This window comes from Myotis lucifugus, unplaced genomic scaffold (genome assembly GCF_000147115.1).
Source record: "Myotis lucifugus unplaced genomic scaffold, Myoluc2.0 scaffold_51, whole genome shotgun sequence".
NCBI classification, from domain to species: Eukaryota; Metazoa; Chordata; class Mammalia; order Chiroptera; family Vespertilionidae; genus Myotis; species Myotis lucifugus.
In genome coordinates this window covers 2568810-2592452 of record NW_005871099.1, presented here as the reverse complement: position 1 = coordinate 2592452, position 23643 = coordinate 2568810, and the positions used below count along the sequence as shown (strand labels likewise).

The 23643-nt window shown below is 36.6% G+C and overlaps 1 protein-coding gene across 2 annotated transcripts in view; it reads right to left on the bottom strand.

The window, feature by feature from the left end:
- The window catches only part of SEMA3E (semaphorin 3E), a 263371-nt gene that overhangs the window by 14872 nt on the left and 224856 nt on the right, over positions 1–23643 (bottom strand). Inside the window, exons 17-18 of one of the 2 annotated variants that reach the window (XM_023753780.1) lie at positions 21437–21556; positions 6242–6283 (exon numbers count right to left, since the gene is read on the bottom strand). In XM_023753780.1, the coding sequence (XP_023609548.1) occupies positions 6257–6283; positions 21437–21556 (147 nt within the window). In that variant the 3' untranslated portion in view covers positions 6242–6256. Of the gene's footprint in view, positions 1–6241; positions 6284–21436; positions 21557–23643 lie in introns of those variants that run through there. The other variant, XM_023753779.1, reaches the window with a different exon arrangement.

Here is a 23643-nt window from a genome sequence, read left to right as displayed (position 1 = left end):
AACAGAATGGTATTCCTAGATATTTGACACTGGGAGCAGGGCAGATCATTTTTTAGCATAGCAATCAAGACATATAATTAATAAAATAATGGCTAGAAAAAGGCAGTGAAAATTTTCTTTCATTGAAATATACTAGTACATGTTTAATAGTTAAGATCTGGAAATAGCCCAACTGTCCATCAGTAGGTGAGTGGATAAAAAAGCTGTGGTACATTTACACCATGGAATATTAGGCAGCAGTAAAAAAGAAAAATCTCTTACCCTTTGAGACAGCATGGAGGGACCTAGAGAGTATTATGCTAAGCAAAATAAGCCAGACAGAGAAAGACAAGTAGCACATGATCTCACTCATATGTGGAATCTAATGAACAAAATAAACTCTTGAACAAAATAGATCCACAGACAGAAGAATGGAATAGACTGTGGAGGCTCAGAGGGAAGGCAGGGGTGGGTGTGTGGGTGGGTGGGAAAAGTCAACCAAAGAATTGTATGCATATATGTATAACCCATGGACACAGATAATAGTGTGGTGAATGCCTGGGGCAGGGGGCAGGGGCAGGCTAGAAGGGGTCAATGGGGGGAAAGGGGCATATTTAATACTTTCAACAATAAGATTTTATATATATATATATATATATATATATATATATATATATATATATATAAATTCATGCCACAATAAGACAAGCAGACAAACAAGTAATATCACAGTGCAAACTCTGATATTAAACTAAAACAGGGAATTAATATTTCTTAATTACAGTGGGAAACTAAAACAGTGGATTAATTTTTATTAATTATACTAATGTATTTTTTATAAGGTGGGGAAGACTGACAACTATACATTGGTTTTGTTTTTTTTTTAAATATATTTTATTGATTTTTTACAGAGAGGAAGGGAGAGAGAGAGTTAGAAACATCGATGAGAGAGAAACATCGATCAGCTGCCTCCTGCACATCTCCCACTGGGGATGTGCCCGCAACCCAGGTACATGCCCTTGACCGGAATCGAACCTGGGACGTTTCAGTCCGCAGGCCGACGCTCTATCCACTGAGCCAAACCGGTTTTGGCTACATTGGTTTTTTATAGGAGTAAATAATCACAGTATGGTTTAATATCAACTAAGGATAACAATTTAAAACATTTTAATTTTAAAGATATTTAAATTCAAAAAATATTTTACCAGTGAACTAAGCATTTAAGAAATAAAGTATTATACTTGAATTTCTGCTATGTCATTTTTTTAAATTATAAATAAAAAATAACTCTGAGTGGTCACATCAAGTGACAGAATTGAAGTGACTCAGGTTCTTTTCTTCATCTTTACAATAGCTCTGCTGTCACTCTTTGTTTGAATTGAGTGTTTAAATATAGAAATACATAATATCAACTGGAGGTGGAGACAGGAATTATAACCAAAGCTAATTGGAATGATTCTAAGCCATTATAAGCTTACTCTCCAAATGAAGACAGGCAGCGGAGTTCACAAACATATCATAGGAAGTTCTCCAAATTAGCTGCCAAATAAAATATGATGTCTTTTAAAAATTGTAATAAAATTTTGCTAACCTGGAATGTATATTCATATTATTAAAACTGAACATTAACCACAAGCACCAATTATAACTAGGCCAACAAACTACTATCACAGAGCAATAACATCTCTTTTAGAATGTATCAGTTTTTAATAACTGCTGGTGCATTGTGACATAAAAGTCAGACTGACTTCTCTTGGTTGGTCTTATTATTTAATTTAACATTACAATACACACCTTTCTTGCTTATACCTAGGCAGCTGACCTTTTCTCTTAACTTTTGGTAAGGCACTGGAGGAAGGAGGGAAAGAAAGAAGCTGTGATAAAAGAACATAATTAATCTACACTCATGGGCTGAAATAGCAGAGTAAAATGAATGCTGTTTATTCAAATTAAATCTGAAAGAAATCTGAATTTTAAAATGAATGCAAATTAGCTTATATTTCAAATAAATTAAAATTATAAATTGAATTTGAAAAACATCTAAATTAGGAATTTAAATTTAATTTAAAATCTACCAGCCAATTCGATTTAAGTTATTTTAATTTAGGTTAAATTAAAATTCAGAATCATCTGAAATGAATCATAATTAGCTATAACAGTCCCCTCACATATAAAATGCTGAAATTTTGATTTCTAACAAGTTTTAATCAGGCTTTGCTTAAATTGATAACAGCCTGCAGAATGGTTTGACACAAAAGATTAAAACAACCTAAAACAGGATAACAAAAATAAAGATGATTATTTGGCAGAAATTATTATAATGGGTCATATGATTAATGTCCCACCAAATTTACATTAGCTTTGAATATAAAATTGTGGGATTGTAGAAAAGTGCCGTAAGAAAATATAAACTAAATACCTTTCTATGGAAATGATAAATGATAAGAATCTAATCACTTATGATCCTAATACTTTTCTGAGTATGTCTCCATCAGTGTGGCTGTCCCCCTGCTGGCTGAACCTTGCTCAGCATTGGAGCGAGGTGCGGATCCATGGACCTCCAAGTGCTCCCTAGGCCGACACTATCTGCTTCACAAGGGAGGTTGGGGGTTAATGGGAAATGAGGACACATTTGTAATACCTTAACCAATAAAGAATTAAAAAATAAATAAATAAAATCCCAGGAAAACGAAAATAAAAAAATAAAAATAAATAAAAACTTCAAAAGCTGCAACTAGAACCTATCATTCACACTTTTTTAAGAGATCAAGAAAATTCCATCAAGCTCTATATTCTTCCATCAAGCTCTATATTCCTATTTCTGGCAGTCACTACTGAAGACCAAGCCTCCCAGGCCTCATCCCCCACCTCATCCCTTATACCTCTGTAGAGCCTCTAATATGACTCAAGCCCCACATAGCTCCAGTTTCTCAACACTTTAGCTATTCTCTCCGAATTCGTGGTCAACTTCCCAAACAGTCAACATCTCTGCTGATCCAGAGCACTTTTTTGCTCTGAAAGACTCCCAGCCCAAAGTGCTAAACATCTTCGGAGGAATGTCTGCTGCAATGACCGGAGACCTCTCCTGGCATTTAGCGAACAGGGTCAGGGATTTGTCTTTAGCAGCAGAATATTTCTAGCTGATGTCTTTACTTCCAGCAGCTAATAGGACTATAGCTTGTTCATTTTATAGTCATATATAATCAGAGCGTTGTTATCTAGACCCTTGTTTCTCTATAGACCAGCACGTTGCAGCACCTGGGAGTTTGTGAGAAGAAATGCCGAATCTCATACCCCATTCCTGAGTCAGGATCTTCACTTAAAAAAAAAAATCTCCTGGTGATTCACATATACGTTGTACTTTGAGAAGCGCTGCTCTAGAGATCTTATCTGCCACATTTTGCAAAATTGAGTTCTTTTATTTTTTACCATTTAACTTGATATTGAAGTTGTTTGGCTTATTTTTCTGTAAGTACAGGAGATGTCCTTTGTTTGGAGTTTCATCTACTAGTATTGAGTCACCCATATTTTTCATGACTTGTTTACTTTTTCAGAAACTGTATGATGTATGCAGTAGGTGAATGGTCATAGCCTTCATGCATAGAATTAGATGTGCTACTGTACCAGTTTTAATTTTTCAACCATTACAAGGCTATTGAATTTTTTGTAAATGCAAGAAGTTTTAAAAGTATCTTGGATACTATTTTTATTAACATACATTAAATTTATACTATTTAAATTCCAGTACATTCCACACTAATTTATAACCTCCCAGGCATAGTCTGGATGACCCAACCACACTTTGAAGCACACCAGTGCTTCCCCAAATTTGTGGTCACATGTTCTTTACCTGGCTCCTGCACCCACCTCACCATAGGTATAAATTGACACAATATTTCTAAGTTCTCTTCAAATGTTTAAAATTTTCTGTTATTCTAAAATGTAAATATTTTCTGCCTTATCTAAAACCACTCATGATTATTCATTAAAGAATTTCTGTTAAAGAATTACCTTTCAAGTATTTTATTATAGCTTTATGTTTAAGCAATGCTTTATTTCTTCTGCTATACTTAAGTTCACTCAAGATGGGTTATATATGTGATTCTAAATCATAAACACAGGGTAACTAAAATGGTTCTTTATTCTATAAATTACAGTGTGGGGGAGGAAACAGATGGAGTGCTCAAAGGGTTTAAGTAAAGAGGATTGATTTTGGGGATTATGTACAGAGGTGTAGGCAGAGTTCTGGATAGTAAACCAACAAGGGATGGTAAAGTACCAAGGACCACTTACGGGTATGGGGGGTGGGGGGGATGAACTGGGGGAGCTGTTACCCTTAGTTTTGAAAAGGGAAGGCAAAGGGATGATGTTGCCAGAGCGCAGTGAGACAGTGAGAGTTGAAAACATGAAACAAGGAACACCTGATTTGATTTGTTCTTAAGGAACACACCCACTGCCCAAACGTCAATAAGGTAGGAAGAGAAAGGAGAGGAATAATGTACCAAACTCATCCTTTCCCTCTACCCTCTGTTGTTTTGCTAGTGACTTCGTTGACAAATTCAGCAAGTAAGTTATCAAGGGCAATAGAATTGATTCCTGAACCAAGGATTCTTTTCATGGTGAGCCATGTATTTGCTGCGAGATTAACTACATCCTGTAAATCAACAACCCACAGGAGATTACCCCATGGCTGAGGCCATTACAATTATGAAACATGTTATTCCATGGACTCAGGCAAGTCCTTAGTTCTATTGACTAAGATCTTTCCAGATAACGGAGCACATAGTAAAACAAGATTTCACAAGTCTGACAGCATTGTTGCATTTCTTTCAACATAAACAAAATCCTTAGAGAATATGTATGTTGTAGAAGAGACACAGTGATGATTGAGGCATTCTAGACATTTTTAAGTAATAGTGCAGGCTGAAGTATTTCAGTCAGGAAAGAGAAATCTGCACACGGAATGCACACATATTCTCTTTAAATTCCTGCCCCCTCTCTAATGGAAGTGGCACGATATAATCAGCCAGACACCAGGTAGCTGTGGGCCACCCGGGGAATGGTGACATATCAGGAACCCAGCATCTGCCTTTACTGAAGCAAAGTTGGGTAGTTAGCAGTTGTAGGAGCCAGCTGAGCCTTGGTGAGGAGGCGTGTCCTTCGTTGTCTAAGCCTAGTCTTCAGCCTTTCCTGAAAGGCTGTGGATTTTCTAAATGCCTTGTTCAAGGAAGTGTTCTCTGAGTCCTTCCAGTGCAAACAGTTAGGCTGAGCAAGCTGTAAAAATAGGACTTATTCCACCAGCCCTATCACCTTAATGTTAGACTCCTAGTGTGCCTTGGATGCTTTATTATCTTAATGTCATTGACGATAGCCTTTGCTATGTCTGGGCTTTAAGTAACTAACATGGTAGATATTTAAAACCACTATAAGGTGGTTTGGCAGCACATTGAATCTTTTCCTTTTTAATGATCGCTATCTATCTATCTATCTATCTATCTATCTATCTATCTATCTATCATCTATTTACATTCAGTATTATCAGTTATTTTGTTTTAGTTTCTTGTCGACTACCTGAATTACTGCATTAACTGACTTTATCCCTGCCTGAGATTTTTCTGTATTGACTACATTTCTTCAGTTATTCATATGAAAAATAATAATACAGTAACTAATAAATAATAATATAAGAATAAACTTTGTGTTTCATGTACTCACAACTGTAAGCCTCCTTTTGCTCTACCTTGTGTTCTACCTGTATACACATTCTTTAGGCTTAAAATTGAACATACATAAAGAGTTCCTTCTTAAACACAAACAAGATTCAAGTCTTGATGGATATCATAAGGGTTCCCTCAAAAAATATGTCTATAGCCTAACAATCGGAAACTGTGACTGTGACCTTAATTGAAAAAAGGGTGTGTGTGTGTTTTTTTCAGATGTAATTATACGAAAGGTCTTGGGATAAGATCACATTTAATTATCTAGGTGAGACCTAAATTCAATGCCTTATAAGAGATAGAAGACTCAGAATTGAAGGCCATGTAAAGATGGAGGCAGAGATTGGAGTTATGTAGCGAGAAGTCAAGGGATATCTAGATCCACCAGAAGCTAGAAGAGGCAAGGAAGGATTCTCCCCTATAGGTTTTGCAGGGTGTACAGTCTTGCCAATACCTTGATTTGGACTTCTGGTCTGGAGAACTGTGATGGAATAAATTTCTGTAATTTGAAGCCACCAAATTTAAGTTTGTGGTATGGTTTTTGTTGTTGTTGTTGTTTTTTACATCAGCTTAGAAACTGATGCAACCTACCAAGATAGTAAGTACAGTGAGATGATCAACTTGTTATCTCCTTTGAGTGCTGAAGGTGACTGGAGAGCGAAATAAAATAGAGTGTAAATCTCATAGCAAAGCCCGAGAAGAGCAGTAAAACATTTTATATATATCACTCATGAACATATTGAAAAATCTATAACAAAGTTTTTACAAAGTAAATCCAGAATATACCTAAGGACAATACATTACCAAGGAGAGGAGTTTACCTCAAGAATGCAAGTTTAGTGTGGTGATCATTTTAAAATACATCCAAATAAATATCAAGTGTTATAGAACTGAAACGAATATAATGTTACATGTCAATTATTCCTCAATGAAAAAGAAAAGAATGCAAATTTAGTTCAACATTTGAAAATGAGTAATGATAATTTACCATATAACAAATTGAAGAAATTCCCTATGACAAACTCAAAAGATAAAGATTTGAACCAGATGCATGGAGAAATATGCCATGTTCATGAATTTAAAGAATCAATATTATCAAGATATTACATATCCCCAGTTAGGCCTATAATTTAACAAAACATCAGTCATTATTCCAGCAGTTTATATGGAAAATATGACTGACTAATTCTAAAATTTATGTGGAAATGCCAAGAATTTAGCAAAAAATTATCTTTGAAACATAATTACGTACATCATGCTTGATTTTACTTATTTTCCCTAATTTTAATGTTTACAATACAGCTAGATGCAGCTACAGTTATGGGAATAATTTGTAATTGTCACCAAGCTATATAAATATATCACTGGGACAGAAAACAGATAGACCACGACTAGACCCAAGTATACATATGTTCAATTGTCATTCAACAAAAGCACCAATGTAACTTAATGAGAAAGAGATCATCTTTTCAACATTGTTTTAGAACAATTGGAGTTTGGAAAGATTAAAATGAAAAGAAACTAATATATCTCACCTACACAAAAATTAATTGTAGATAGATCATAGACCTAAACATAAAAATTAAAACCACAAAGCTTCTGGAACAAAATATAGGGAGATATATTTGCAAACATAGAGTGGACAAGGCTTTTTTTGACAGAATACAAAAAGACTCAGAATAAAATGATAAACTGGGCTTCATCAAAATTAATAACTTCTGCTCGTCAAATGACAAGATTGAAAAATGAAAAGTCAAGCCATAGACTGGAAGAAATTATTTGGAAAACAAATATAAATGAAAAGACTTATATCTAGATTATATTAAAGAAACTATAATATATCCAGAATGCATTAAAGAAAAAACTCCTATAACTCAATAATATAAAGTCAAACAAGCTAATAAAATAGACAAACATTTGAAAATACACTTTATTGAGGAGTATATACAAATGACCAAGTGCATGAAAATGTTCTCAGCATCCTAAGTATTAGAGAAATGCAAATTCAAGCCACAATTTGGTTCCATTATATATCACATTTTTAAAAGACTGACAAATTTCAATTGCTTGCAAGGCTATTAAGCAGTTTGACTTTCCATACTTTACTGATGAGAGTGTAAAATAATACTACCACTTTGGAAAAGCAGTTTTGAAAATATTAAGCATAGAGCTACTCTGTGACTCAACAGTATCACTCCTAAGATTTTCACCAAGATAAATCAAAACACATGTCTACACAAGACTTGTACAAGAATGTTCACTCATAGGAGCCCAAACTGGAAAGAATTCAGTGTCCACCAACAAATAAATGAATACATTTTGACATATTTTCAAAAATGGACTACTATTTGGCTATAAAAGAGTGAACTACGATAATTATACCACATGGATGAATCTTTAAAACATTTTTATCAGTGAAAGAAACCAGACTCAAAAGAGTACCTTCCAGTCAGGGGCATATGCCCAGGTTGTGGGCTTGGACCCCAGAGGGGGACATGCAGGAGGCAGCCAATCAAGGACTCTCTCTCAGCATTGATGTCTCTATCTCGCTCTCTTTCTCCTTTCCTCTCTGAAATCAATAAAAATATATTTTTTAAAAAGAGTAGATTCCATACGATTCCACTAGATCAGGTTCAATTAATAATAGTGATTCAGATCATTCATTGTTCTAATTATAGGGCAGACGGGGGAGAAATGACTAGAAAGATACATTAGGCAGTTTTCTGGAGCTATTCGTTTTAACTTGATTTGTATGGTTATTATACCATGTGTAATTTATCATAGCGAGCGGTTGAATTCCTAGTCGGTTGAACTCCCAAGGGGGCAATTTGCATATTAGCCTTTTATTATATAGGATAGTAATGATAATGAAGATTGCACTACAACCTTTATAAAATAGTTTAAGAAGGTAGTAGGCAACCAAACAGATTTGAAATGGGAACAGAATTTTGGAGAGCAGAGATTTTGATATAACAATTAGCAGATTGTATTTTCATGTCCAGAAACACTATTTTCTCTTTTTTGTATACAAAATAAATAAAAAAATCAAGGGCCTATTAATCAAGCATTCAAAAGGTCCAAAGAGGCAAAGAAAATCTAGTTTGTCAATGCCATTCCCTTCATTCTGACTCTCCTTTGTGACTCTACCAACTTCATAAATTAATTTGCCACAATTTATTACCTATAAAAAGAAATTTAACAAAATCAAAGTCCAAATCATTTGTGAGAAAGGGCCACTTACACTAAAATCATGAACAAGACAAACATAGAATGACCATATGTGCATCCAATTCTGACAGGAAAACAGAAAACCAGAGCAGAGGGCCTGTGAAGGAGGGCAAGTGCTGGCCATTGTCATAGACAATTAGGCTTTCAGGTTTTAATATCTCCTGATGGCTCATGATCCACTTTATGTAGTTCCTTAGATTAGATATTTAAATATAATGTTGTTTTTAAAATCTGTAAATTGATTTTTCTCTTCATTAAATATTAAGATGCTACTTGGATGAACCAGAAAATATGATAGTTTATGTAATACCCTATATTTATATAACTATTCCTTTCAAATATAATTAATATATTTGAGGTAAAAATAGGTAATTTCAGACCATACAAACTGGAACTAGCAATACCATATGGAAATCAAACAATTAATGTATGTAACTTCTGCTAGATATCTCTCTTCATTAATCCTTCAAGAATATAAAAGTAGATAATAGATCTGTTTAATAGCAATAAAAAAGCAAAGAAATTAAAAGCTTTGTGTGTCAACAACAACAAAGATTCTGTGAGAGTTTTATCAAGGCCTATACTCTACATCTAAAACAAAAATATACATTTATAGGTCAAAATCTATATTTACCCATTTCTCAGATATACAAAACAAAAAAGCAATTAATCACAAATGTATTCACTCATGCCTGTCCTTTTTGCAACCTGAGACTTCTATTTCTCATATATATACACATATACATGTGCGTATATAGATTTATGTGTTATTATTTGAAAGAAAATACTGTCAAATACTTTATCTCAATTTTCCAGTGTCTAACTCTGGGTCTAGCGATTCCTAAACTTTAAAGAACATAACATAGGTCAAAATATAGAAGGATACAATAGAATAATGGTCACCAGAGGATGAAGGGAAGGGTATATGGGGAATTATTCAATGGTATACAGTTATAGTTATACAAAATGAGCAAGTGTCAAAAGATCTGCTGTACTATATAGTGCCTAGAGTTAACTAAAGTATTGTGTACTTAAATTTTTTCTAGGAGGGTAGATCTCATCAAGTGTCCTTATACTACCATAAAAAAGGGGCAAAAACAAAGGAATATAAGGAGACTTTGGGAGGTGATGAATATATTTCCTGGATTGTGGTGATAGTAACACAAGTGTATACATTTGTCCAAACTCACTAAATTACATATGTTAGTTATATGCAATTTTTGTATGCCAATTATACCTCAGAAAAGTTGGAAAAATATCTTGTTGGCTGAGCAATTAAGAGACTTCTTATATTTAAATATATTAATGAAGTCAGTCAATTAACAGTGTGAAGAGTCAGTTGCCTATTGGTACTTTTCAACATTCTAACAAATTCTCTTCATTCTAACAAATTGAAGACTCAAACTGTCTGACAGTTATGTTCTCAGAACATTAGATTTCATGCTTTTTTCCTGACTGGCCCTTTACTTAGATAAGTTTTCCTCTATCCTAGGGCTATAGTCTTTCAAGTTAAGAGTTATAGGAAAGATTTCGCAGATGATTTTTCAAATGAGAAAATTACTTTCTCAAAGACTTAATCAAAATGAGACCTAGCCACTAACTTCAATGATAAGTACTGTAAACCCAAACTGTGTCTTGTAGATTATCAACAGAGCTACAATTAGTTCTAGAAGATTAAAACAGCAGCCAGAGAAATAAGATTTTATATTAAATCACCGCCGAATAAACTACATTAAAGTCACTCGCTCATAGCACTGGAGTTAAGTTCTTAGAAAATAGCAACTAAAAAACAAACTCTGCTGTGCTAATGTAATTACTGCCCCATGTAACGCTTTACAACAAAAATATGTAATTTCACATCATTATATGTGCTCAAATTCCTTCTTCACATTAAAAAATGCTTCAGATGTCGTATGGTATGTATCTACATGAAAAGTTCTCTCTCTACCCTGGACAAATCTGCTTTTCCTATTTACATATGTATGTTTGTATGTATGTATGTATGTATGTATGTATGTATTTATACTGTTACCATCTCCCCATTGACTTCATGCTGAAAGTCAATCAGCCACTCACCCCTGTTGATTCTGCATGATCCTCTGCTACAGCCTCACTCAGGCCCTCATCACTTTGGCCTTAGATTATTGCTTGGGCCTCTTATTGCCCATCTTTCTCCACTTCAATCAAACCAGCAGAGTTATTACTTAACACATTAACCCTGCTGTCTTTCTATTTTTGAGAAAATGAAGTACAATCTCCTTGACACTGTGTTTAAGTCCCTTCTTGTGTGTTTTCAGCTACCTTTCCTGTCTCGCTCCTATTGCTCCTGTGCATGCCTGCTGTGCCCCAGACACTATGAATTTTATTGCTGCTGGGACCAGCTGGGCTTTAAAGAACACACAACACCTCTATTTCTGCACTTACTGCATTTTTAAAGTTTGCTTGTATTTGTGTCTTTCCGCTTAGAATGTGGATTCTTCAAGTTTAGATACCTGTTTTGATTATAATTGTGATTATCCAGTTAGTATAATGCTTTGGACATTACACTTTGAAATTTTAGTAAAATGGAGGAGAAAACAACAACAACAAATCTATTCAGTTATTACCTCTTCTAGCAGTAGTACCTGAGCAAGACTATCCAGTGGTTCTTGCTGTGGAGACCTTCTCTGGGTGAAAAGTTCCTTTCCGTTCAAGTCTGAGTGTCTTCGTATTTTAATAGATTCCCTTTCTACTAGAGTTGGTGTCCATTGCTTTCCAACTGTGACATATTGTAAGTACAGAATAATTAGTAATCCCAGGATTGCCATTTTCCAGGAAGAAGTACTTTTAATTCACTAATAACTGTGTCTTCCCTTCCTCTCTTACTTGGATTTCTGACACTGGCTGCTTTAAAACACTATGTGATAATTTTGAAGGATTAATCTAGGTCAAAGTATAATGCCAGATGAGAGTAAAAAAATCAATGTGGTAAAAAATGCAGAATTTTTACCAACTGATATTTCAGACACAAAGGAAGGAAGGAAGGAAGGAAGGAAGGAAGGAAGGAAGGCAGGCAGGAAAGAAAGAAGGAAAGAAATAAAAAGAGGCTCCATGGCTATTTGGAAAATAACAATTCTGTTTCAGGCAGCCCCAACAAAGCAGAACTCAACTAAGACAGCATGTCACAGACTTAGATCTATATATGTGTTGAAGAGTGGGTGTTAACATGGATTTTCTTTCTGGAAATGTGAACTCCACTTCCACACTTGGAAGCAAATTAGGAAACTTCTGACTGTGATTATAAAAGCTCTCTCCCCAGAAATCATTATGGTGAAGCCTCAATGAGCAGATAGACTAGCATCTCTCACAGCCTCTAAGGCTCCTGTGAGCATTTGGACATTCATTATTCAAGTTAAATACTGAGTGGCCATAATCAATGAATGATACTCTCATACACTGTATACAATGAAAGAGGAAAGTTAAATCATGCAGGTAGGATCCAGGTACTGCACTGAGCTATTTGCATACATTTTCCCATTTCTACAATCCTAAGGGATGGCTAGGGCAATCTTTCTTTCAGACATACAGAGGGTGGTCAAGTAATTTTCCAAAGTTCACCTATCTAGTAAGTAATCAAGATAAAACAGGAATACCTTGTTTTCTTGAGCTTCACTTTGTTACACTTCACAGGTGTTGGGTTATTTACAAATTAAAGACAAGACCCTCCACCAGCAAAATATTACTACTTGTTATATTGCTGTAACCTGGAAGCAAGCCTGCAATATCTCTGAGGAATTCCTGTATATGTGTGTTATTTTAATATTTTGAAGTCTTTGAATATCTTAAAATTAATTATAATGGCCATTGGAATTGATCATGTTCATAAATATTGTGTTGATACCACAATTAAAAGGATTTCTCACTGATTAACTGTGTCTCTGGGGTTTATATATATTTTTTCCAGTTGAAACTTGACCTGTTAAAAAGTTCTGTTTCCTTTGGTTGTCCTCATTTATTTCACTTGATTCTCAATATATTAATTGAGAGCAAAAAACCCCCCCAAAATCGCCTATGATCATGAATCTAATCTGCCTTCCCTTGATTCAGCAATCCTACTTTCATCTTACTTCATAGCTAAAATCTTTCATTTCAACCTTAGGAGATAAAAATTGGTATTAGTTATCTCTTCCTGTGTAAGAAATCACCCCTAAATGTGGTCGTTGGAAATAATCCATTGTCATTATCTCACAGTTTCTGTGGGTCAGGTTTCCGGTGCTGCTTTGCTGGTTCCTGACTCAGGGTCTCTCACGTGCTGCAGTCACGGTGGTATCCAAGACCGCCATCATCCCAAGGTTCAACTGGCACGGGATCTGCTCCTGAGCTCGTGCACAGGGCTGTTGGCAGCTTCAGTTCCCCGTGGGATGGCGCACTGCCTGTTGGCTGGAGGCTGCCCTTTAAAGGGCAGCTCACATATGATAGCTGGATTCATCAGAATGTTCCAGCGAGAGAACAAAAGAGGGAGTACTGATATTTTTATAACCTAATCCTGGAAGTGGCATCACTTTTGCTGTATTTGTTCTTTAAATACAAGTTACTAAAGGAAGGGCTTTCACAAGATTGTGACTACCAAGAGGCAGGGCTCACACCACCACATAACTTTAATAAACTCCCACCTGCCTGGTAAAAGGCTCAGGTGCTACCCATGCAAATACATCAGGCCCAATGCAGGCTTTGGGAGCAGCAGAAAGCCTTCCACCTCCGTTACTGTGAGTGGGTATGTTCACAGGTTCACTTGAAATCTCTTTAAAATAGCTTTGAACAGGAGGCAGTAAGAGTGAGTTGGCACTAATTAGCATTTCTGTGAACTGTTTTGCCTTATACTTTTGATCTCTTAAAGGCCCCCTCAAGTAAAAGACTTGGTTCCTAAAGCCTTTTTCTCACTAGACACAGGTTTAGAAAGAAAACATTTAGACAGAATTATGGTACTTAATCCTTAGAATAACATATACACATTTTTGTCACAATTGTTTAGATGGTAAATTATAATAATAGAGGAAAGAATTTTCTTTACCCAATAAATTAGAGCATAAGTCACTAGAGCAGCGGTTCTCAATCTGTGGGTCGCGACCCCTTTGGCGGTTGAACGACCCTTTCACAGGGGTCGCCTAAGACCCTCCTGCATATCAGATATTTACATTATGATTCATAACAGTAGCAACATTACAGTTATGAAGTAGCAACGAAAATAACTTTATGGTTGGGTCACAACATGAGGAACTGTATTTAAAGGGCCAGAAGGTTGAGAACCACTGCACTAGAGGATGATTTCATTACATAAAGTAAGACTATCAGTGACATAAGTATATAAACAGTGGATGTTGTTCATCTCCTTTTTGTAATTCCTTGAGAAGATATAGATCATTTCCTTCATGTCTGTATCCCCAGAGTCAGTGCCCTCCCCATGTTGGGCATTTAAGAAATGCTTGTTAAGTGGATGAGTAAACAATTTATATGTTATAATGCAATAAGAGTTACAGTATTAATATTTATGCAATCTACTAATATTAAAATAATTCTTACCATCATAACTTGCATTCAAGCTAGATTTATATTTCATGAATTTCTCAGAATAATATATAAATTAGTTTAGGTGGCAACTAGTACCTTCTTATATTGTGAAACCTGAACTAAGACATAAAAAGATTTCTTATGGAAAAAGAGAGTTTATGTGTGTTTTTTTTGAATCTAAAATATTGAGAAGCACATTCAAGAACTTACACTCTAAAGCTCATCTCACAGATATCCAGATATGGCATTTTAAATATAACATACAGTTCACAGTATGTTTAGCTTATTAATGTAACTTCTATTTAATAGTTTATGACTTGTGAAAACTTTAAGTTGAAACATAGATATTGTTGCTTTTGCAAGTCACAAATAATCCTATATAATAAAAGGGTAATATGTAAATTGACCTTAACAGCAGAACAACCAGTCACTATGACATGCACTGACCACCAGGGGGCAGATGCTCAATGCAGGAGCTGCCCCCTGGTGATCAGTTCCCTCCCACAGGGGGTGCGCAGCTCAGCCAGAAGCTGGCTCATGCCTCCATGGCAGTGCTAAGGATGTCTGACTAACAGCTTAGGCCTGTTCCCCTCCTCCACACCCCCCCCCCCCACGTGCACGAATTGTTGTGTACCAGGCCTCTAGTCAAATATAAATAATTTAATTCATTTAATAAGTAGTCTGTCACCAGGGAGCCAAAGAATAACACTGGATAACTAGAGGGAAAAAATCTTCAGAATACCTAAAAGAAAGAGAGGAATCACTCCCCCTTATTATACAACAGGTCTATTTACATATATGTGCAAATCACTAATCTCAGGAGTAAACAAATATAAATATGACACTGGAAACCTTTAGAAACTGAATTCAATAGGGAAAGTAAAAGTATTGACATATGTATGAAGCAACTATATTATGAGGCACGTTTTGGCACATTATGGTTAGTTTCATGAAGAAAGCACAGCCAAATTCCTATAGCTTAGAGAGCTTAAAATCACATTGGGCTAAGAGTCATGTGTGAAGTCAATGAAGCTTGTCATCTCTTAGAAATCAACAGGACCATAAATGGTGCTAATCTCAGTACCACAAAAAACCAAGGACTTCGCTCCGTTCTTATCTAGATCAGCAATCAGCATCCTTTGAGTTTTAGGAGAGGTTCAGTATTCAGAATCCTTCTTCTCTACTAAGAGGCTTAAACAGATTTCTCATCCTGCCATGTAGTCTTTATCTCGGAGAAGCATGCTGGTGAACTTCACAGAGCTGAGTCACAGGCGCATTCTCAAAGCAACTCCTCTTACCTGGCAGTCACGAGGCACTCCTGCTGGAACCAGTTTCCAGTTCGTGATCTATTATGATAACTGGGAAAATAAGCAGCTCATTACCGAGCCCACTCACTGGAAAAATTCACAGCCAGACCCACTGATTAAATCACAGGGGATGGCGGGCTGCTCTTGTTTCTGGACTAAGGTCATTCCAGGTTTTCTTTATATATCAAATTCAAATTATTGCTAAATGGGAAATAAGTGGTATAATATATTTAGAAGAGGGGTGTGAAATATCTATTTAAAAACTTTAAGAGAGAAAATTTCAAAGGAAAGGGAAACAATCCTAAACCTGGATTTGCAAGATTTTTATTAAGAAATATTAACTTGGTTTATAACTGACTAATGAAATGAGAAGTTAGGCTCAGATGTTTTTAGAAACTGCACATAACTTTTATCTTGAAAACGTCGATCAAACTTTGATTATACTACACATGTATTTTTTTTCTCATTAGTGACTTTCCACAGTCAGGAATAGTAGCACTCTGACTTAAATTACATTATTACTCTGCCATATAATATCAACTGTTTCCAGATGAGGAATTAATGCCCAATGGTTTTAAGGCCGATTCCATGCCACACCGAGAGGTAAGAATAAGTTGTACTCAGTTCCTCATGTGAGCCATGGAATGTTGAAGTAGTAGAGTTGATACCATTGTAGTTAAACTAGTTATTAATAATAAGAAAGGAACAAAGGGAAGGCCAAATATTATAGGCATGCCATTTGGGCAGCTTCACCAGGAAGCTGCAACTTTGCACACCCCAGGAGTCCAACAGAGAGGAGATAGATGCATGCCCAGCAAAGTTGGGGTGGCATAAGGTAGCTACTTGTGTGTCAGTCACAACTGGGAGCAGGTCATTGGCCAGAATGGGCATGACCATTGCAAGAACACAAAATTTGGGATATTTAATCACCTGAACAAAGGACTTCACTCTCCTGGTTGCTCTTGGCTGCCCTTCGGACTCTTGTTGCAGGGGGTGAGCTCTTTGGGCTCGCCCGCATTCTCCCACATGGCCCATGTCCATGTAGACCCCAACACACAATGGACTAATGGCCTGCAAGTAGCCTGATGCTGAACTGGACCCAGCCACAATATGAAATGGAAACTGTGGACACTGGCTTTGCTTCTAGCTTTATTGAAACCCCAGCTACACTTCTATAACTGGACTAAGGGAAGTGAGACTTTGTAAGGTCAGAGATGCAATTCCATGCAAATAAAAGTCACTCATTCTCCTGTATAAGCCTCAAAAAATTATTTTTCTTGAGATATCATAAGGATTCCTCTGGCAGCCCGGGAGCACTCAGTAGGAAAAGGATACTCCATTTTCAGAGCGAATAGCTTAACCCAAAAGCCATAAAGTCAGTCTTACTGGGTTTGGACACTACCACTTGCAGTGAAAGGGAAGAAGGCCTTATCAACCCAAGCTCCAAGGAAAATTGAATTACTTAGTATCTACTTTTTGACATTTTCTAAATGAAAACTCCTAATGGAACAATTTACCTGGGCAAATAGACAATAAATTAGAAGACTCTGGTCTTCTCTCTCTTCTGGGCATCATATGAACATTAGCAATGTTTTAACTAAAAATGTTGAGGGGAAGAGCTAACTCACTCTGGTAGGAAGATAAAAGAGGTGCTTTGTGCCAGGCTGAATAGATCATATTGAAAACATGGTTACTCTGCTGCTGAAGCCTGACACTGAAAGGCAACATTTCTGTTCCAAAGCCCATTCGTTTTTTAAAAGAGCATCTCTCCAGCTCAGTGAGAAAGAGATGTGTCTTGATGTATTTATGTTACAATATTGGCCAGAAAAAACACTGGACCAGAGAAAATGTGAGACTCACCTTGGCATCAGTTTAGTTAGGGCTGAACATCTTTTGATGGGTAGTATCTATTTTTGGCATAGCAACCTTGAATTTTTCATTCACACTTTACTCCAAAGTCTTCAAATGCTCTTCGTTAATAAAAATATAGGTTAGTGTAAAAGTGGAACTCCCAAACAGAGGCTAGGATAAAAAGTTTATTGCTTTCTTACATAAAAGCACAAAGGTTCAGGACTAATAGCATGGGTACCCTGGCTATTCTTGACATTAATTCTAGCTTGGAGTCCAAGGCAGCAGATCTAATGTACATTAGTTACTGCCAGTATGGAAAGGAAAGAGAGGGAACAGAAAGCAAAATAAAACAAAACAAAGTTCTTTAGTAGGGATTTTCCTCATCAATTGCAGATCTAGTTTATTTGGCCTGAGTGTGGTCACATGTTTCTACCTAACTACAAGGGAGTGTAGGTTGGTGTGTGTCTTCACAGTCAAAAGGCACACTTTGGTTTCTATTGTATCCATAAGCGCCTTGCAAAATAAACTCTCCATGAAGCATTCTAGCTACAATGGTCAGAATGGGCAACTTGCAGTTTCTTGAGTTCATTTTGCCTTTTGCACTTTTGTTAATGAATGATGTTTCCTTTTCTTATATCTTACTAGTATTTATCTCTCAAAATCCTATCTTTTTTTCAGACTTGGGAAGGATTATGTCTAGGTGCAAAATAACTCATAACCTTGGAATAGTGGAAACAGTAGGGAAGAGAAACAAGCCAGACAGAGACGTGCTTTGTAAGGCAAAGATTTGTCTGCTACTGTGAGGGCAGTCAGACAATCCAAAAATTTAGGTAAAGCTTAGGATCCTCTTACTTGTAGGATACAGCTATAGAAGAAGTCAACCTTGTGGCTGTTGTCCGATTAAAAATAAGGCAATGTGCTTGATAGCAACATGAGACTTGTCCTTAAATGGTGAGCCCTGAAAGGTTGTTAGGGACAAAGGGAAAAGTGTCGAACACTGGGATAAAAGAAATGATCAGTGCTACCAACATGGAAGACAGTTCCCGTTATCAGTGCTTCCAACTTGTAAGGCTGGAACCTGAGACATGATAAGTGAGCAGAAATTAGGATATGGGGAGGGGACGAGACGCCTAGGGACAAGTAGGAAGTTGGAGTTCAAGGTGTAAGGAACCAGAAGGACAGAGGATTTTTTTACTAAAGTCCTTCTTATGTCCTTGACCTCCAGAGCTGTTCCTCTCACCCCCTCTTGCCCACAATCTCATCCCCTAGGTCAGTGGTCGGCAAACTCATTAGTCAACAGAGCCAAATATCACCAGTACAACAATTGAAATTTCTTTTGAGAGCCAAATTTTTTAAACTTAAACTATATAGGTAGGTACATCGTTATTAACTTAATTAGGGTATTCCTAAGGCTTAGGAAGAGCCACACTCAAGGGGCCAAAGAGCTGCATGTGGCTCGCGAGCCGCAGTTTGCCGACCACTGCCTAGGTCTTCCTTTCCATCCCAATAGTTACTAATCCACAGGAACATTTTCTTCCTCTTTTGAGGACCATTATTAACTCTATCAATTTCTATTCTTTTTTCCCCCCTGACGTAGAACACTCTTTTGAGCTACCTTATACTTGGAATTTTTAAATAAAAACTTATGCCATGGTGTTTCTCCATGTTGGTTATACAGATAAATAGGACTTACCCCAATCTCAGGGGATTTTTGGTATGATTGGAAGTAAAATAATAATCAGAAGGGGAAATGGTAAAAAAAAAAAATGGTATGCAGGCTGCCACAGATCCAATATTGGGGGAAGTGATCTGACTTTTTAAATCTGGAACAGCGGGTGCTAAAAAAATTCCTGTTTCTGCTAGAATTTGAGCATAGACTAAGGCAGGTCTAGACCTGTATGTAGTTGACATTATTTGAGCTTCCTTCATGAAACTAAGGAAGGAAGTCCTGAAAATGAGATAGAAATGAGTGGGATTTAGGCACATCATTAACCATTTATTTTGATCGTACATACCATAATGTTAATGTAGATTTAGGAGTTAGGGATTAACTCTGAGTTTTATAAAGATGTATCTAGAAAAAACTTTGAAGGAGTTAAGGTTTCAAAATCTTAAGACATACGAGAATTTTTCAAAAGTTAAATATATTTCAAAAATTTAAGATATGTTCTAATTTTCCCTATTCCAATCTCAGATCTCCCAGGATAAGCCATTAATTATAGCTCCAGGACAGACAAGGTGTTGAGCTCTTTAGTTTGATAACAGGCTTTAAAATGAACCATGATAAAAAGAGAAAAGGTGAGTCATTCCTATGGTTCCTATGGCAGCCAAGATAGCGCACTGTAAGAATTCCCTGTGAGACAGAAGCAGCTGCCAATAGTAAGTCAGCTGATGATCTCTAGGTGATTCCCTTGGCCAGAGCAACTCAATGATTGAGTGTGACAGGGACGCAGGGGTCTGGTCATTTCTCCCCAGTGCTGAACTCCCCATTGGGCTTCCTGAAACGTTTTTGGAAGTATACCACAGTCAGAGACTCTTTTTCCCAAATACTCCTTCCTTCCCCACTCTCTTCTCATAAATTTCAGACCTGTATCATCCTCTTATGGTATTTACCTGGCTGCTTCTCCTCTCTCTACCTTTTATTTTTCATAAGCATTACCTCCAAAACTTCTCTCTCTTGCACTTCTAATTCCATCCTGGTTCCTGTTCCCCAGAGGACCTGCACTGACTCAGCTCCTGATGAATTTTTCAAGAGCTAGGTATGGAGGGACATTTGAAAACTATCTTCCCATATGTAAGGAAGATACACCTATCCACTACAGTGTCTTACATTAAGGTATTGATGAGAAAGAAGAAATACTTTATGTAAGGGAAAAGGAAAGAAAAGTAAGGAAAGAAAAGGAAAGAAAAGAAAAGAAAAGAAAAGAAAAGAAAAGAAAAGAAAAGAAAAGAAAAGAGAAAAGAAAAGAAAAGAAGAGTAAAACTGTTCCTGGCATGGAGGATTGTGAACAGGAGTGAGATGTAGGAGACACTAAGTGTAAGGTATGTATATGAACCTTTTATTGGGAGAAGCATGTTGACATGGAACATAGTGTCCATGTTCCCGCTGGGTGTGGCAAAAATGCAAAGCCTTGACCGCACTTTCCTTGACCATTTCTCAGGGTTGTTATTAGTAGCTAGTAACCTTAAGAGATGCAATCTATCCTCCCAGATCAAAGACAAGCCTTAATGTAAAAGCAGCTGCCTCCTCAAGGTTTATGTTCTTCAGCTGTTAACCCCATTGTGTGCCATTTTGTGTCACATGCATTTAACTTGGGGGACAGGAGAAACCAGTGCCAATGATATACTCATGCTGCTTGTGTTGTGAATAGTTAAAGTACTTTGTCTCTAATCCGGGGGCTTTGTGTCTTCCTCCAGTATCTATAAACTGCTATCCTATTAACTTACAAGTAGGGGAAAAGCTCAGGCTATCTTGATAACTTGTAAAGACAGCAAAATCTCTCCCTATCACTTGCTTTAAAGCCCAAAAGCATGGGAAAATGGGTGACAAGAAGAGGTCCCTGTGGTTAGAACCCATATCTCACCTGGAAGAGTTAGAGTAGACTGTCTTACAGATGATCCATATAAGTACTAGGGATTAGGTTTCATGAAAGAAACCTCGTGGCACAGTGGGGGGGGGGGCAGTGTCATGGAAATTAATTCACAAAGTTCAGATGAGTCTCCATCATTGACTAAATTACCAGAAGTTCTTATGCTCCTTGTGGATGGAAGTGATAAGTAGTCAAGGGTGTTGGCCAGTTGACTTACCAGAAGAGGTGAAGTGGTGCACAGGTGGACTATCTGGGCTGAGTATCTCATGAGTGTCATAGCCAGATCCGGTGTCACTTTGCACCAGAGACTTTGGAGGTGAGTTCGAATCATCAAGACCTTGAGAGAAAATAAAATGATTTTATGCCATTATAATTCAACTGAAGATTCTAGGAACCCCAAAACACCTAAAGCAGGGCTTGAATATGAAGACACAGCCATTCACAATGACAAACGATCACATGGTTCTTCCTTACAATATACCCTTGGGCACTCGACTTCTTAGAAGACCTTGGGTGGGAGATAGCACATGGTCATCTGGAACACTGAGCATTAGTGTCCCAAAAGGACTTTTGACCACCAAGAAAGAACTGCCAAAGTCATTTCATCAGAGCAAAATGAAATCAAAAGTGCTAATGTATTTTTCCTGATACCTAGATTCCGAGAGTGTGTGAGAAAGGCCCGGGCATTGATAAAGACAGTAAAGAAACAACAGCGTCTCTGCCTATCTCTGTAATGTGAGTGAATTTATAGCTCCATTTATAACATGCCAGGAGTTGAGGGTATTAAGGTAAAAAAGTTTTAAAGACTAGATCAATTATAAAATATATCTATACATTTATACACGTATATGAAGAATTGGAAGGATAATGTCATGGAGCAGGAGATTGGTATTAAATAAAAGCCTGAATTGGAGCAGTCCCTTAGTGCAGATATAATTTTTTACATAATACAGAAAAGAGAACCTTGCACTGTACTGAATACACCATCTACCACCTGACTCAAACATAGTAGACCATGAACATATATATGTAGTATATAAAATAGTAATCTTAATAAAGTGTCTCAGTCTTTCACTTCAGATTTTCTGAAAACATTTTGTAGTATTTATTCTATGTGGAACTATATCAAAATGTGGTAAAATGAATGCAGTTTTAAAGTCTACTGTTTAGAAATGCTTTGACTGCTAGTCTACATATAAAGCTGACAAACCAAAATAAATAAATTCACAGTGTTCCAATGTGTGCCTTCTTTAAATGGAATTAGTTGAAAAAAATGACACATTCTCACATTTAAAAATAAAATCCAAGCTAATTTTCAGATTGCTACCAAGAATATATCTGCAATATCACTTCTAATAGAGTAAAAGTGATACAGTTAATATCTATTTATGCACAAATTTTGGAGACTAGTTTATATTTGGCATATTATTCTACTTATTATAACAGCCTGGTTAACAAAGAACATAATAATCAAATAGCATTTCAAATTTTAGAAGATGACATTCCAATAAAATATATTAGCACTAAGAGTGTTTTGCATACAATTAAATCTTTGAGAATGTAGATGACATTTATGATTAGGTAACACAGAAAATCCTTCCCAAAGAAACAACAGGTTTTATTCTTTGAAAACTAGTTTGGTTAACTCAAAAATATACTAGCCCTAAGGAAATAATGTTGTAAACAGCAATTGAATTACTGTGAGAGCCCCACAAGACTCTTTTAAATTGATATATCCCTAAAGGACTTCATCTATATTAACTAGTCTGAGTTCTTCTTTGAAAGTTAAGACCACGTAGGGCAGAAAGGAGGAAGAAGAAGGCCTTGGCATGGAGGAACTCCGGTAGTGGCCGATAGAAATTGACAACAGGCATGAAGGGGGCTAGAGAAAATATTTTATTTTAAATTCTTTTAATACATTTTATTGATTTTTTTACAGAGAGGAAGGGAAAAGGATAGAGAGTTATAGAAACATTGATGAGAAAGAAACATCAATCAGCTGCCTCCTGCACACCCCCTACTGGGGATGTGCCCGCAACCAAGGTACATGCCCTTGACCAGAATCGAACCCGGGACCCTTCAGTCTGCAGGCTGACACTCTATCCACTAAGCCAAACCGGTTAGGGCTAGAGAAAATATTTTAAAAGTTGATCCCTTTTCCCGAATAAAGGGCAAAACAAATATAGGAAAAAATGCATGAAAAGGAATTTTACCTCCAATTCTATTTTTTTCTTATCCCTACGACCACATTACTCCTCTGTTAGTCTCATCTTTCAACCAAGTTTTGAACTTTCCCTAAAAGGTTCCATTCTAAAGTGAGTTAATTAGATCCTTCCTTTCTTCCCCTCATTTCCTTCCCTTACCTCCACTCTATCCAAAATGTCATTTTAACCTTTTCAAGTGGCCCAGATGGCTGTAGCTGTG